Raw genomic sequence first — 15997 nt, forward strand, 5'->3', positions numbered from 1 at the left:
CCTAACCTGCATGTCTTTGGACGGTGGGAGGAAACTGGAGTGCCCGGAGGAAACCCACGCAGACACGGGGAGAACATGCAAACTCCACACAGAAAGGAATCGAACCCAGGACCTTCTTATTGTGAGGCGACAGTGCTAACCACTGCACCACCGTGCTGCCCTTATTGCAAAGTTGTGCTTATTAATTCACATTATAACAACACAGAGAAAGCCAGAGAAAAACTGAATTTAATGTCACAGACCGTGAGACTCAACACTTGCCGCCTGGTGTGAAAAACACAGTTTTCAAATTCCATGACCCTGAAAATAATCATGTTTTTTCACATAAGTAGTGCAGGCTGTCCACCACTCATACCCCATTGATTTGGTACAGGTTATCAGCACAGTGGAACTGAAATCAGTTCAATAGCTTAATGTATGGTAAATGTCAGACTATGAGTATTGTTATCATGAGTTCATAAATGGGTGATAAGCATGCGGTGATTATGAAGCTGAAAAACTGAGTGTGATTTCCATGCCAAGAATGTCTAAAATAATTGTTGCAATGTTATTACATTTCAAGAAAATTTGCCAGACAGATGGTAATGACCATGCTTATAGACTTATCCTGCCAGCAAGGCAACAGAAAATATACATTTTGCTGAATTATATAGGCAGCCCTTGGTCTGAGCTTCCTACTTGGGATGTTTGGACTCACCACTGAACGTCCAAGGGGAGCTTGGAGTAAAACCGCTGCTCTCTCACATTGAAAGGAGACTATTGAGGTTGTTGGGTCATCTTATTAGGGTGCCTCCCTGAGGTACTGTGGGCATGTTCAACTAGGAGGAGACCCTGTGGCAGACATAGAATGCATTGGGGGGACTAAATATCCCAGCTGGCCTGGGAACACCCCAGGATCCTCGGGTGGATATGGTTCGGGAAATGGACATCTGGACTGCCCTCCTCAGCCTGCGACCACTGCAACTTGATCCCCGATAAGCAGCAGAAAGAGGGTGGATCTGGGTGGACAAAAAGCAGAAGCCCCACATCCTCAAGACCCTGGAATGCACTGTACTACTTTGAAATGAAACTGCTTAATATGGAATTCACTTTAACAAAATGACTGATTACATTGTGAGTGACAAGATGGAGCCAATTGTGTATGTGTGTTACATCTACATCTTACTGCTGCTTGCATCAGATTTTTCTGAAATTATAAACCTGCCTTTGGGTCATGTTGGAACCCATACGATGCCTGAAGAAGCAGTTTTTCCTACTACCATCATTTTATATCAAAGTTCACTTTACAGGCTGGTCACAAGTAAAACATTAGCAGCATTTTAGTAGGCAACCACTGCTTTCAATAGACGCACCTCACGTTTACCTTACACTAAATATAAACTTCATATTTCCAACTGCATTTACAAATACTTTCCATGATTATCACTTTTTGTGTCTTGAATTATATAACACCATGCCATTTAATTAAAGATCTAGGTTATACTGAAAGCTTATATTGTGTAGTTGTTGGAAGGGGACTGCAATTTCAATCACGGATGTATAAAAATTGATAGGGCAGTAAGTTTCTGTAGCATGCTGCCCTTGAGCAGGGCACTGGCTCACCCCAAGTAGTCCACCCAATCTGTTCTATGGGAAGTGTCTTGTTGGCTCCCATGTGTGCCATGTATCAGTGCGGGGACCCTGTTGCAGCCGGCTGGGTTCAAGTCTGGCCCGGGCCCTTTGCTGCATGTCATCCCCTGTCTATCCCCTGTCTTTCAATATCTATATCAATATCAATGTCAGCATCAAATAAAGCAGATCTGCCAAAAACTGAAAATAAATAAATAATCTTAAAAAGAAGAGGAAGAAGAAGGAGAAGAAGGCCAGGCAGCTACTAGTTGTAGCTGTGTGAGTATGAGCACAAAAGAGAGTTAAGTGGACACGCTTAGTTTACTTTGCCAGGATAATTAACACAATTTTTCGATCAGTTTTTCATACTGAACCTGGAGTTTCCTTTCATTTTTTGTTGTAGTTCAATACTTCACCCAGAAGAGGGCAGCACAGCCCCCTTGTTGTATTGGAAATGCTGCTGTGCATGTGAGCAGGTGGGTGTCTGTCTTCAGCGCTGAAGACTTTACTAACATATTTGGTGTGCACAACAGTGATTTGTAATTTAAAATATGGTTATTTGTGTAACACATTTTAAAAGTGTATTTAAGATTCCTGTGGTCTTCCAAATTTTAAGTTTTACTCCTAGTCTCTTACTCTTTGTGCACTCTACACCTGGCTTAACCCAGATGCAGAAGCAGCATGGCGTCCATTGCAGGAACAGCTGGTTAGTCCTTATAGACTTCAAGATATTGTTTATTCCAATATCCCTCTCAAAACCTGTAGATCCACCTATGGCCCTATAATCACTCATCACTACATGGCGACAAGTCAAAACTAATGCCAGTATACATTTGAAATATCATACCCATCTTCTGCTATTTAACAATTTAGCGTTTTGTCTGGGTGGGCGGCCAATTTCATTTCTGCAGTGGAAGGACAGAGGAATTAACATCCTCTCTGACATACTCTCACAGAACAAGCTTAGATCTTTTCAGGACCTTAAGTCTCATTATAATTTACCAGGTACTTCATTTTTCTTTTACCTACAACTACGTAGTGCATTACGCGCTTATGGGGTTCCCTGGGGAGAAGAGTTAAAGACCCACCCTATTCATAAAATATGTACTTGCAGATCAACTAAAGGCTTGGTATCTAGTTTATATATATTCATTTCTAATGCTGCCGAAAAGCCTCTTCAAGTTAATAATCGATGTTGTAATGACCTTTCCATTCCTCCCAACACAATTAATTGGGACAAAATTTGGGCAAATATTTCCCTGTCCTCTTGGAACCCCAACCTCCAAATGATACATTACAATTTTGCGCACAGACTTTATTGCACCCCAAGTAAGTTATTTAAGATGAAGCTAGCACCAACCCCTAACTGCCAGTTATGCACTTCAGAAACTACCGGCATGTTTATTCATATGGTTTGGGAATGTCCTGCCATCTCTTTCTTTTGGAGCACTTTGGCTGATAAAATTTCTTCTATCTTAAATGTATCTATTGCTTGTTCCCCTATAATTTTATTACTGAATGATTTCTCTACCCTATCCCTATCTAGGAAACAACAATTTTGGCTGCTATTGTGCTTAACTGCTGCCAAAAAGATGATAGCCATGAGGTGGAAGGCCGCACATTCATTGTCATATTTCCAGTGGGAATCATCTGTGGTGGATTTGGCTGGACTGGAGATGTCGGTGGCCCGCATGCGTGGGGCAGCAGCTCAGAATATCAACAATTGGTCTTCCCTTATCGATGCCATGCATGCGGGTCACTGACCTTCTCTGGTTGTAACCACATCCATGGTAGTCCTGATGCTTCTATTTTTATTTTTAATTTTTTCCACTTTATTTTATTTTATTATTATGTGCTTGTGTCTAATCCTGTTACCATGTTACCTATTTGATGGATGGGACCTTATGGGTGGTGGGAGGGATTTCTAAGGCTGTGTTTGTCATTGTGATTGTCTTATATCTGTATGGTTGTTGTGTGTTTCTTGTGTTATAATTTACAAAATAAAGAAAAAAATTAAAAAAAAAAAAAAAAAAAAGATTCCTGTGGCATCACCTAAAAAGACAGGACCCACCAGATGTATGTAAGTGACAAGTACTGCCATTGGTACAACCTGCAGCCCCTGCTGTGCAATCTGTGCTGTTCAAAGACCATCAAGCCTATCACAGCAAAACTGTTGCAGCAACAGGCCTTCACTCCTTTATATGGACAACTGTCTCATCCTCTAAAAGCCAAAGAGCTGGTGATTAAACTGAGAGATGTGCTCTCCACTGGAGGCTTAGATGTCAGGCAGCGGGCCAGTGACAGTGATCCTATAGAGGGCGCTCTCGGGTTAAACTGGCATCTGTCGTCAGACACTCCAGACCAGGGGTCACCAACTCGGTCCTCAAGGGCACCCTGTCCCGCAGGTTTTGGTTTCAGCTCTGCTCTTGCACACCTGACTCAATTAAGGCCCATGCATCTTCCTTCATGCCCTTAGATTTCCAGTGTTGGTGTTGTATGTTAAAAATACAGTGTTAATTCAACACTTGCTTAGTTTAATTCAACTATGTGAGAGTTAATTCCTTAAAAGAGTTGGTGTTAATCCGGGGAGTTAAATCCAAACAACACTGTTAAGTGTTGATTCAACACTTAACAGTGTTGCTCCAACGGATCTGTGACGTGTTTGCCTAAAGAGCGGGACGACTTCAAGTCCGACTCGAGCGGGGTCAGCAGAAGACGCCTTTCTTTTCGCCCTCAGACTTCACGGAGTATCTCTCTGTAAGTAAATGAAAGGTGGCATGCCTATTTAATAATATCTTCTATGCAGTAGTATTTTATATGTGTCAATAATAAGTCTCACAGAGTCCTGTCTGTAGCTGACATTGTGACAAGGTAGGCTAAGTCCCATGTTAAGGTTAGCATGGTTGTTGTATGCTATTTTTTTAAGGGTGCATTAATGTTCCTTTTGTACGGAAGCCCTAAAGGGCCATCCATAAATATATTTTATTTCCTCCGTTTTCTCGTGATAACGAGATAATTCCTCCGTTTTCTCGTGATAACGAGATAATTTTCCTCCGTTTTCCCGTGATAACGAGATAAATTTCCTCCGTTTTCTCGTGATAACGAGATAATTTTCCTCCGTTTTCTCGTGATAACGAGATAAATTTCCTCCGTTTTCTCGTGATAACGAGATATTTTCTCTCCGTTTTGAATGAATGTATACGGAAGTATGAAACGTGATAGGCCTGAGGTGACATGTCATGCTGACTGACGTCTCCTTGGACACCAATGTAGGTAACAGTAAGCCTAGTTCTCTGTTTTATTGTGTTTTGTTTGTGTTTTGTACGGAAGCCCTAAAGGGCCATACATAAATATATTTTATTTCCTCCGTTTTCTCGTGATAACGAGATAATTCCTCCGTTTTCTCGTGATAACGAGATAATTTTCCTCCGTTTTCCCGTGATAACGAGATAAATTTCCTCCGTTTTCTCGTGATAACGAGATAATTTTCCTCCGTTTTCTCGTGATAACGAGATAATTTTCCTCCGTTTTTTCGTGATAACGAGATATTTTCCCTCCGTTTTGAATGAATGAATGAAACGTGATAGGCCTGAGATGTCCATCATACGTGACATGTCATGCTGACTGACGTCTCCTTGGACACATAAAGCAGGGGTCACCAATCATGTGCCATGGAGGGCCGAGAGGCTGCAGGTTTTCATTCCAACCAAGACCTCCACCAGGTGATTTCCAGGTGATCAGTGAAATCACCTGGTGGAGTTCTTGGTTGAAATGAAAACCTGCAGCCTGTCGGCCCTCCATGGCACATGATTGGTGACCCCTGACATAAAGCATAAAGCTATTTCAGCCTGTGTCAGGCCTTGATTGAACAGATAAGTGATGCAGTGATCAATATTCTCCTGCTCATCTGACATTGCTACACTGACTGATGTTTCCTGCAATCATTTAATAAGACAATCGCTTTGTTTTCTCGAGATCTCGATTTAATTATCTCGTTATCACGAGAAAACGGAGGAAAATTATCTCGTTATCACGAGAAAACGGAAGAAAAATATCTCGTTATCACGAGAAAACGGAGGAAATTTATCTCGTTATCACGGGAAAACAGAGGAAAATTATCTCGTTATCACGAGAAAACGGAGGAAATAAAATATATGTATGTATGGCCCTTTAGGGCTTCCGTAGTTTTGTGCAATGAATGAATGAATTTTTAAGCGACAATAGCCTACTGACACAATAAAACTTGCGTGCAGCGTGCATATCAGTCTGCTCCTCTCACTCAGGAGAAACTGGACACTCCGTTGGTCACCCACGTTTAGCTTCTCAATGGATACTGTGTTGTGTATTGAAGCCTAACGTTACGTGAGCATGCTGGCTTTTAGCTCTCATTTAGTTAACGTAACGTTAGGTTATGTTACTTTGGTAAGAAAATAAGCACCACAAGAAGTTATTTATTTTTTTCTAAGCCTCCCAGCGCTAACATTTCTGTCATTAATTCAGCTGCGCCAAGATGGATGATTCGTTCCTTGCTGCCTTGAGGGATAGAGGGATACCTGATGAAAACCTTGAGAAAATGTCGCAGGACAAGGTAAATAACATCAACACAACACAATAACAACACTTCCCAACAAGCTATCATGATATTGGACCAATGGATGCCTTGAACGTCTAGTTAAATATGATGTTGATGATGATTATTAAAAGATCATCTACTTACCTGATGTTTCTGTAAGAGAAATATTAATAGACGAGAAACGTTTTTACTTACCTGGTGAAGCTGTAAAATGAGTAAGACTGATGATAAAGGGGAAATTACCTGCTTTGATAAGGGAATATTTGTTGTCCTGGTGAATTGGGTGTATTGTTGTTATGTGCAGTGAGCTAATTTCTTTTTCACTGTTCAACGATTATCTACAAGACAGCCAATAGTCAAAAACAGTTTTGTACAGTTTTGCAGTTAATTGAAGAAAAAAAGGAAACATCTAAATATTGCATGCCCTACATCAGTAAGGATGCTGTCATTATAGAAAGAGAAAGACATATTTCTGTTTTGTTTTCTTTTTCTCACATAGCCTAAACTAAATCCTGGTAACCGCTGACAACCCGCATTGCCCAAATGTATTTCTCATTATGGTTTGCGTATTCTTAGATATAAGTGAGGAAACTGCTATTTAAATGTGACATGTTTTGATTGGAAATTCTTATTTTTTTGTTGTTGTTTTTCTTACCCTGGCAGGTGGACCAAGATGTTGTGAGGATGATGGATGAGGAAACCCTGTCAAAGTACATTCCTCATTTTGGAGACCGTGTGTTTGCCAAAAATTGGACAGGCTCAGCCTCAGCAGAAGCTGGGAGCAATGCAGATAAGAAAAAGAAACTTATAGAACGCATACGAGCTAAAATGAAACTTCCAGGCTCTGACCAAGCAACAACAAGCTCATCAAATCATACTTGCTCAGGACTTGGTTTGGGAAACAAGAATGCTGCACGAAAAACAAGAAAAATAGAACTGGGTTGGATGAATTATCAAGATGGTCATTTCAAGCAGGTTAGAAGACCAACTGGTGGGGGCACAAGAGACATCATTGTCAGGAAAGATGACACTTTGAACAAGATTCTAGCAGATGGGAAGAAAATATTCTTTCCCAAGGGGAAATCGCCGAAAGGAAGAGCTGAGGACTTTGACTTTACACTTTGTGTTATGGGCTCAGAGGAGCCCTTAGATGGCACTCTCACAGTTGGAGCGTTGTATGATACAACTCATCATAAAATACTCAGGTTGTACATTTGTTCGAAGAAAAGACAAAGTGATGATTCAGATTTAAGTGACTCATCAGCACAAGCCACGTCACCAGAGAGATCCCAGGCAGCAGAGGCTCCCACCTCACAGGATCTTTCTCCCATATCTCCCTCTCATACCATGTCACATGAGTGCTCTTGGAGCTCTCCATCCTCTCTGTCCTCGGACGGGCCTTTGTCGACCTCCAGTCCTTTAATGCATGCAGATGTACCATCAATCTTGATTTCTAATTCAACCCCAACTTCTCAGACATCTCAATCATCTATGGCCCAGACATTTAATCTATCTCCTGATAATGAAGTTATTTTCCTTGATGATGATGGAAACATTTCCTTGGATGTTCTCTGTGACACACTGATTTATCAGCCTCTCCATGCTTCTGAGCAGCAGGCATCAGATAATGTCATTGAACTTCAAGTGGATTCCAACACTGCCTCCAGTACCATAGATTGCAGAATAATCCAGCAAGTGACAGAAATCGAGAATCCTGAACCCATGACTGAAGTTCAAAGTTCCAACCTTGTGCTCACAAACAGTGAATGTGAGACCTCTGTTGATAGTCAGTCAGCACCACTTGAAGTCATAAATCAGGAAGTAAGTTCAAACCACACCTCAACAACCAGCTCATCTGTAAATTTCTATGACAATCCAGAGAACATCGTTGAGAAGCAGACCATTATTATTCGCAAAGTGCATTGTGTTTCTGACATGATTGAGGCATTTTCAGATGAGAATATACTAGATGCCAACATTGGATTTAGGCGTGTGCTGGAAAATGGTGAGTTGGAGAATGGAGTTGGAAGTGGGCTTGTTATGGACTGTCTCACTGATTTCTGGAGCAATTTCTATGTATCAAGAACCACTGGAACCACGTACAAGATCCCCACATTGCATCATGCCTTTCAAGAAAGGGAGTGGAAAGCTGTTGCCCGTATTCTGGCCTTTGGATGGCAGAGATTTGAATACTTACCAGTTCAGCTGGCTCCGCCATTTCTTAATGAAGCCCTTTCCATATCTTCAAAAAACTGTAGCCTTATGGAGGCATTTTTCAACTATATCAGCCCCACTGAGAAGGATGCACTTAAAGAGGCTTTGGCTGATTTCAAGGGAGCTGATATGGAAGAGCTTCTGACCATTCTGAGCAGTCACAACTGCACCACTCTACCAACAGAACAAAATTTACCAATATTGTTGGAAGGAATCGCACACACGGAGTTGGTACAACAGCCATCATTTATAATAAAGTGCTGGAAGCCAATCCTGGAAACTATTGGAGAGTCTTTGAGTGGTGGAGTGCTGGACAAGATCCTTGCTGATCTTCAACCAAAGGCAAGAAGTATCACAAAATACATTCAGTTTCCAAACTCAATGTCACCAGCAGAGAGGACCACTTCTCTTCATCTTCTGAGATTCATCAGAGAAATTGATCAGAGAGAGATTGGACAGTTCCTTAGGTTCTGCACAGGGTCTGACCTTTTTCTGTCAAAAACCATCAAGGTTACATTCACCGACATGTCTGAGTTCTCCAGAAGGCCTGTGGCCCACACCTGCACTTGTGGACTGGAACTTGCATGCAACTACAGCACTTATTCAGAATTCAGGTCAGAGTTTCTGTCTGTGTTGCAGAGCGGAATATGGGTGATGGATATGGACTAAACATGGAAGGCTATGTGAAGTGAAGAAAAGACCCCAGAATGGTCATGGTTGTGATGTTCTTAAGAAATTGCACTTATCTTTAGCAATGAACCTGCACGTGTATACATCCATCAGGGAGCATAATCATAGATTAAATCACACGGTCAGCCACTAGGTGTCAGTATTACATGTACATCAGTGTCATGAGGACCATAAATGCTATGTATGTACAAACATTACACTAAGTATTTCAAAGAATGCAACATATTGTTCTGAGAGGAGCAATGTTTTGTTTGTTGTGATTTGTAAATGTTTTATTTCTGGAGCATTTTGTACACAGTATATTTGTTTAGCATAGACACATGAGATCACTTAGATGATTTGAGTGTGTTTTCACTACAAAGGTGGAACAGTGGCTTCACCAAAAGCCAATAATGTCCTAATAACTTCAAGAAGTTACATGCTTGAAGATGCCTAACTTTACTTTACAGAGATAGAGCATTTTGATACATTTTGCAGTTTTGCACAAAAATTTGAAGTTGTTTACAGAAGGGTTAAGAAACTTACAAGTTATTTTTGACTGAACCTATAATGTACCAGATAGCAAAATCTGAAGCAAAGTGATGCATTTATGTTTTTATTCACATGCTGGGCCTTTTTGTTGTTTTAAACTGTTGAATTTTACCCAGAGGTACTGTTAGAGAATTACAGGTTCATGACTGTTGCACTAAATCATTCTTAAATGTATTTTCATGCCTGCCATACCACAGGTTTTGCTTCATGTGCACTGCAAAAACTTAACTTCTTACAATCTTATTCCTTAATAATTAATTTTTGACTAGACAAAAAAGACAAATATTCTTAGTAAGACTGAGTTTTTGCAGTGTAATGAGATGTTGTGATGTAGTGGAATGAAAAAAAAAAAATCACAGGAAATATTTTTGTATTGTAATTATTTTTGTACGTTATTTTTGTATTCAAATATTTTGCATTAAACCGATTATCAAATTTAAATATGATGTTAATCTTCTCATTTCACAGTCAAATCATATTTGGTGAGACAACAACATCCAACATCCAAGACAACATGGCAGTTTCAATTTTACAAAACAACTTCAAACCAAACCACTGCTTCTACTGCAATAAACTACATCAAGTGTGTGTGTGATAATACTTATGTACTTTTACTGAAGGAGTACAGTATTTTTACATTGCTGTATTGGTACTTTTACTTATGGTACTGAATACTTTTTCCACCATTGCTCAGAGGTGACAAGAAATTTCTCTGCCATTCCATTCTTGGATCTGATTAATCATCTGGCTCTGACAGCTGTGCTCTTATCAAGGGCCTCAGCAGTCTGTACAGTCTGGTAGCTTCAACAGCATTATGACCTGGCTCAAGATTATGCTCTTCCATTGTCAAAACACAGAGCTCATGAAGGTCTGAATCACAGGTAATGTCAGTTTTCCAAAGGCAAACATCCTCTTCCAGAATGATGTCCAGTCTTTCATAGTCCACTGGATGGAGGTAATCCTGTGCCTGGTAAAGCTCTGGTGCATGATACATGAGGAAAGGTTTTCCATGATACAAGTCACTGCCATTTCCACCTGGTCGGATCCGATGGGTATTCCACATTGTCACCACAGTGTCTAACTCCTCCTGTAAAATAAAACACAAATTGAAATTAAAGCTGCAAGCAGCGTTGGACGGGCCCTCGACATGTGACACGTAATAAGAAGAAGAAGAAGAAGAAGAAGAAGAAGAAGAAAGAAACGGTAGGCTACAATAACAATAGGGCTTCGCGCTGTTGCAGCGCTCGGGCCCTAAAAAACCTTACAATAACAATAGAGCCCTCTCCAAGAGAGGCGAGGGCCCTAATAAGTTGCTCAAATGGAGATGTCAGCATGTCAACATCAAGCTATCAGTACCATTCAGTAAATGCAAATAATGTTAATTACCGGCAACTCCATTACATTCATAATTATATAAATATTATCGTTTTGCATATTGACATTCATTGTGTGTGTGTGTGTGTGTGTGTGTGAGAGAGAGAGAGAGAGAGAGAGAATGTGTGTGTGTGTGTGTGTGTGTGTGTGTGTGTGTGTGAGTGTGAGTGTGTGTGAGAGAGAGAGAGAGTCAGTCAGTGTGAGAAAGAGGGAGAGACGTTACCTGAATGACATCAAGGAAGCAGAATTGAATCAGTCCCTTGTCAGCCATATCACCATTGAAGTCGCCCACTGACTGGAACTCCTGGAACAAGTCTCTCCAGTATTCTGCATTCTGTCTCCGATAGTTTCCCCACCAGCTTTCAATTCTTTGATTGGCAGTACTTCTTCCTTGAAGGACACAAGGTCCATGAACTGTGCCATTTTCATCCTCGCGCAGAAAACACTGGAATCTGTTCACATGCACATTCTCGGTACCGAGATCCGACCTGATTATTTTTGGGCAGCCGCCCCGCTCACTGACAGCACCGATGAAATAAGCTGCAACAACCTCAGGTTTACTGTTTGTGACGTTCGCTTGCATCCAGATGATATGGCGTGAGAAACCATCAATGCACCCATTAACTCCGATGCCAAAGGGTGTGAGTTTATCATAGGAGTCCAGGTGCCAAATGTAATTTGGTCCCGGAACACTGTAATGCCTTCTTCTGAGTCTCCCAGCTCTTCTCCGTCGTATTCCTTCCGGGTCCAAAACAGATTGCACCGCATACACGAGGTTTCTAGTGACCCGCAGTCCTGCTGCTCTGCATCTCTCAGTCAGGGCCGGCGCTAGCCATTTGGGTGCCCTAAGCACAAATGCTTTGTGGTGCCCCCCCCCCCACGCCGCCGCCGCCGCCGCCGCCGCCGCCACCGCCACCAGAAATGAACAATAATTCAGTATTTGTCATTGCGTTTCTCTTTATTTTACAAAATAACTTTTCAACATTTATGTTTCAAAAACTGTTGGAAAAAATAAGAGATAAATAATAATAATTTTTTTTTATAACACACTGACTAAACACTAACTAAATATGGCACCAAACACTTGAATAAATAAATAAAATAAAATAATTTAAAATAAAAAATAAATGACACCACTATTAAATAAAGATCTGTCAAAACTGTAAAAACAGTACTAAGTATCCTTGAATAAGGAACTGGTTGGTGATTGACGTCTGCTTGTGGATGGTTGATGTCTGCTTGTAGATGGTTGATCATCTGGATCTTCCACTTGGCTTTGTGTTCCTCCTTGCACATATCGAAGCATTGAGCCTGTAATCACAAATACAAGACAAAATACTCAGGGATTCTACAGTGAAATACAGTTTTGAACCATGGTACAAAAATATTTCAAAATTAATTATAGTATTATGTAGGCCTATATTTAAAACACTGGTACATGAAAAATTTATTATTTTACCTTTATAGACAAGGATTAATGGGGCACAATATAAAAATTCTGTACATAGTTTGAAAATTATGAATATGAAGAGGGGAAATCTACACAACTTTAATATTGATTTTTTCAAATTACAGTTTCACCAGCAGATGTCGCTCTTGGCCTATGAACCTCACGAAAATGTGTGAGCTGCCGGCCAGTCGGTCACCGTAATGACTGGTGTATCCGCACTCCATCGGAAAGCTCCGGCTCTCTGCTTTTGGAAACCGTCGTAATTTTTTCGATAGCACAATTGGTTCAGGATTTACGGTAGTGCCAAGCTCACATTACAAACTGGGAATCTTCTGTGATTGGACGGTCGAAGTGTCAGTAGTCCTACATGCTACCGTAATGGCACTCTATATAGGCGCAAAGCTCCGGTTTCAGATGTTTTTTAAAGTTTCGGAATATCTTAAACGGTCACGGAGACACCGTTATGTAACGTCGGCATGCCGAATCCTGTCAGCGCCGACATCGCCGGTGTAAGAGGGCTGATAATCAATCACCTGTCTAATTTGGCATATCACATCAAAGTTCAGGTTACCAAGACCCGTTTTCCATTCATCAACTCATTATTTTTGTTTTTCACTACACAATCACATACTCGTTGGTTCATAGAACATAACAAACGCCAAATACAGACATCTCCACTCCAGATCCATATCCATATACACAACTAAAAATAACTAGCTAGCCCAGCATCAATTATTTGAAACGTAAAGGCCGGAACATACTTGCTGCAGACAACGCGTCCGCGTCCGCGTCCGCGTCATGGCTGCCACGCGTATCTTGCGGTCGTTTGACGCGTGGGACGCTCACTTTGACGCGAGGTAACGTGACGCGTGCGCGAGATGCAATATGGACATAACCGCTAGAGGCGCTCGTGCGAAAGAAACCCTGAACGTGAAGTCAGATTTGGCCGCACATACCATCTCCGCTGAAGACGACGACGCTGCCGCCTCTTCTGCCTCAACCTCAGCAGTAACAAAATGATCACTTCTTCTTCATCAAGAGAGGAATCCATGTTTCTTTCACTTTCTGTATTTGCTATATCCGGAAATACGTCACCGACTTCTTCGCTGTTCACGTCTGTGTCCGAGTGCTGTTGTCTGCCCCTAGCGGAGACCACCAGCATCACGCGTTTTGGCTGCGTCGACGAGCGACCGCGCTGCAGCAAGTATGTACACAGGCGCAGCAAACTACGTACGCGAACGTTTGGCCACGCAGCAAGTATGTTCCGGCCTTAACACTTACGTCTGAACATGGCTAGTGGGAGCTAACGTTACAAAGGTTGTTGACGGTAGTATTATCTGGCACGAGCATAGACATGCATACTAGGGCTAAAAGTAACAAAATTAACATTTGTTATTGTCTTACCTGCAAGTGACGCGCGAGCATCATCTCATTGTTTCTTTCTTTCCTCTTTTCCGCCCCCGACTCTTGCTGCCTTTTCGATGACATGTCCAAAAATAAAGGTCTGCCAAACTTGCGATTGAAGCGTAATGGAGCAAACCACTAGGGGATGGGGGAGGGGGGCACCAAAGGTGGACTGGGGAGAGGGCCGCACAGGAGATTCATGTTTTTCTCGAGCAAATAAGCCTATGTTATTTTTGTATTGCTTGTATCTATTAACATGTTTTACACACTTTACACAATTTTAAATATATCATTATTATGATTACTATTATTATGATGATTTTTCACGAGCTTGTTTTTTTTTTTTTTTTTTTTTTTTTTTTGGTGCCCCCCCAGGCACTTGGTGCCCTACGCGCAGTGCGTGATAAGCGTGTGCGGGGCGCCGTGTCTGCTCTCAGTCATCATTCGGTATCCATGGAGACGCCCGGGGCCTCGTAGCTGGTCAGCTACGTAGTTGATGACGACATCAGGCTCACTTAGATTGCGCCTCCGAAAAAGCTGAAGTCTTGATAACCGTCTTCTTAGATGACGCACACTAATGTGTATATTATCTGTAATAGCAAGGCATAAAGCTATTTCAGCCTGTGTCAGGCCTTGATTAAACAGATAACTAATGCGGTGATCGATATTGTCCTGCTCCTCTGACATTGCTACACTTGACTGACGTTCCCTGCAATGATTTAATAAACTAGACAATCGCTTTGTTTTCTCGAGATCTCGATTTAATTATCTCGTTATCACGAGAAAACGGAGGAAAATTATCTCGTTATCACGAGAAAACGGAGGAAATTTATCTCGTTATCACGAGAAAACGGAGGGAAATTATCTCGTTATCACGGGAAAACGGAGGGAAATTATCTCGTTATCACGAGAAAACGGAGGAATTATCTCGTTATCACGAGAAAACGGAGGAAATAAAATATATTTATGTATGGCCCTTTAGGGCTTCCGTACTTTTGCACGAGTGTTGATGAATATATACAATTTGCTTAACGTAAGCATAGGCTACACGTTTGGATAACACGGTATATATGTACAACTGCACATTTTTTGTGAGGTTAAAGCTAGCTAAAGTGATGTAGCACGCGCACGAGGCGTCGCGTTAACCGAATATTCTCTGTTGGAAAAATCTTGAGGCCATTGAATTGCGCGTACGGTAATTGATTAGCTATGGTCTAGTCTTGATGAGTGACGGTGTTTGCTTTACACGGCAAAATGTCAAGCGATGGAGTAGAGAGCCGGGGCTGGGCCGGGGGTTGAGCTCCTGCTTGCCCAGAGACTGTTGCTAAAAGTCGGACTAGCTCTGTGAGCCGCGTAGCATGTTGCTGCTGGAGGAATACAGCTGTAGGCTCCCGGGAGAAACAGACACACCGGGCCACCACACCAGCCACACCGAGCTCTGCTCTAAACCCAGAGCTTTTTACGGGCAGGAGTAGTTTATTTAATTTATTAATCTAATGTAATGTCTTTTCTTCTTTTTTTCCTGTAGTACATCATGTTGGTGAAGGTGATATTTGGAGAAACGCAGAAGTATGTCAAAGTGGCTGCGACTGAAGATGGCTATGATGACTTCAACACATTTCTTCAGAAAGGTTGGCATCACTTTTAATACAGCCGAGAATGTTTGTGTAAATTGACTAATTTTCATAATACCTGCTGAATTTATGTGATATGTAAATGTCTCATATTATGGAGTTGTGTTTATGATAGCTAATGGTAATGGCCAGACACGGCGCCCCGCACACGCTTATCACGCACTGCGCGTAGGGCACCAAGTGCCTGGGGGGGCACCAAAAAAAAAAAAAAAAAAAAAAAAAAAAACAAGCTCGTGAAAAATCATCATAATAATAGTAATCATAATAATGATATATTTAAAATTGTGTAAAGTGTGTAAAACATGTTAATAGATACAAGCAATACAAAAATAACATAGGCTTATTTGCTCGAGAAAAACATGAATCTCCTGTGCGGCCCTCTCCCCAGTCCACCTTTGGTGCCCCCCTCCCCCATCCCCTAGTGGTTTGCTCCATTACGCTTCAATCGCAAGTTTGGCAGACCTTTATTTTTGGACATGTCATCGAAAAGGCAGCAAGAGTCGGGGGCGGAAAAGAGGA

General features: G+C 41.5%; 1 protein-coding gene across 1 annotated transcript; it reads right to left on the reverse strand.

Moving 5' to 3' along the window:
* Positions 1-9989: 9989 nt before the first annotated feature.
* Positions 9990-11702, reverse strand: LOC115380193 (uncharacterized). Its single transcript, XM_030081282.1, has 2 exons — positions 11214-11702; positions 9990-10703 (listed from the first exon to the last, which is right to left on the reverse strand). Exons 1-2 carry the CDS (start codon positions 11571-11573, stop codon positions 10353-10355), a joined length of 711 nt encoding a protein of 236 aa, XP_029937142.1. The 5' UTR covers positions 11574-11702; the 3' UTR covers positions 9990-10352.
* Between the last annotated feature and the right edge of the window lie 4295 nt (positions 11703-15997).

This window comes from Myripristis murdjan, chromosome 21, assembly GCF_902150065.1.
Source record: "Myripristis murdjan chromosome 21, fMyrMur1.1, whole genome shotgun sequence".
Classification (NCBI taxonomy): Eukaryota; Metazoa; Chordata; class Actinopteri; order Holocentriformes; family Holocentridae; genus Myripristis; species Myripristis murdjan.

Bases quoted from the DNA above. Each gene is read 5' to 3' on its own strand.
- LOC115380193 (XM_030081282.1), bottom strand. From the start codon at position 11,573: ATGCAAGCGAACGTCACAAACAGTAAACCTGAGGTTGTTGCAGCTTAT. The intron at 10,704-11,213 runs GTAACGTCTCTC...TTTATTTTACAG, and splicing joins GCTTCCTTGATGTCATTCAG to GAGGAGTTAGACACTGTGGT.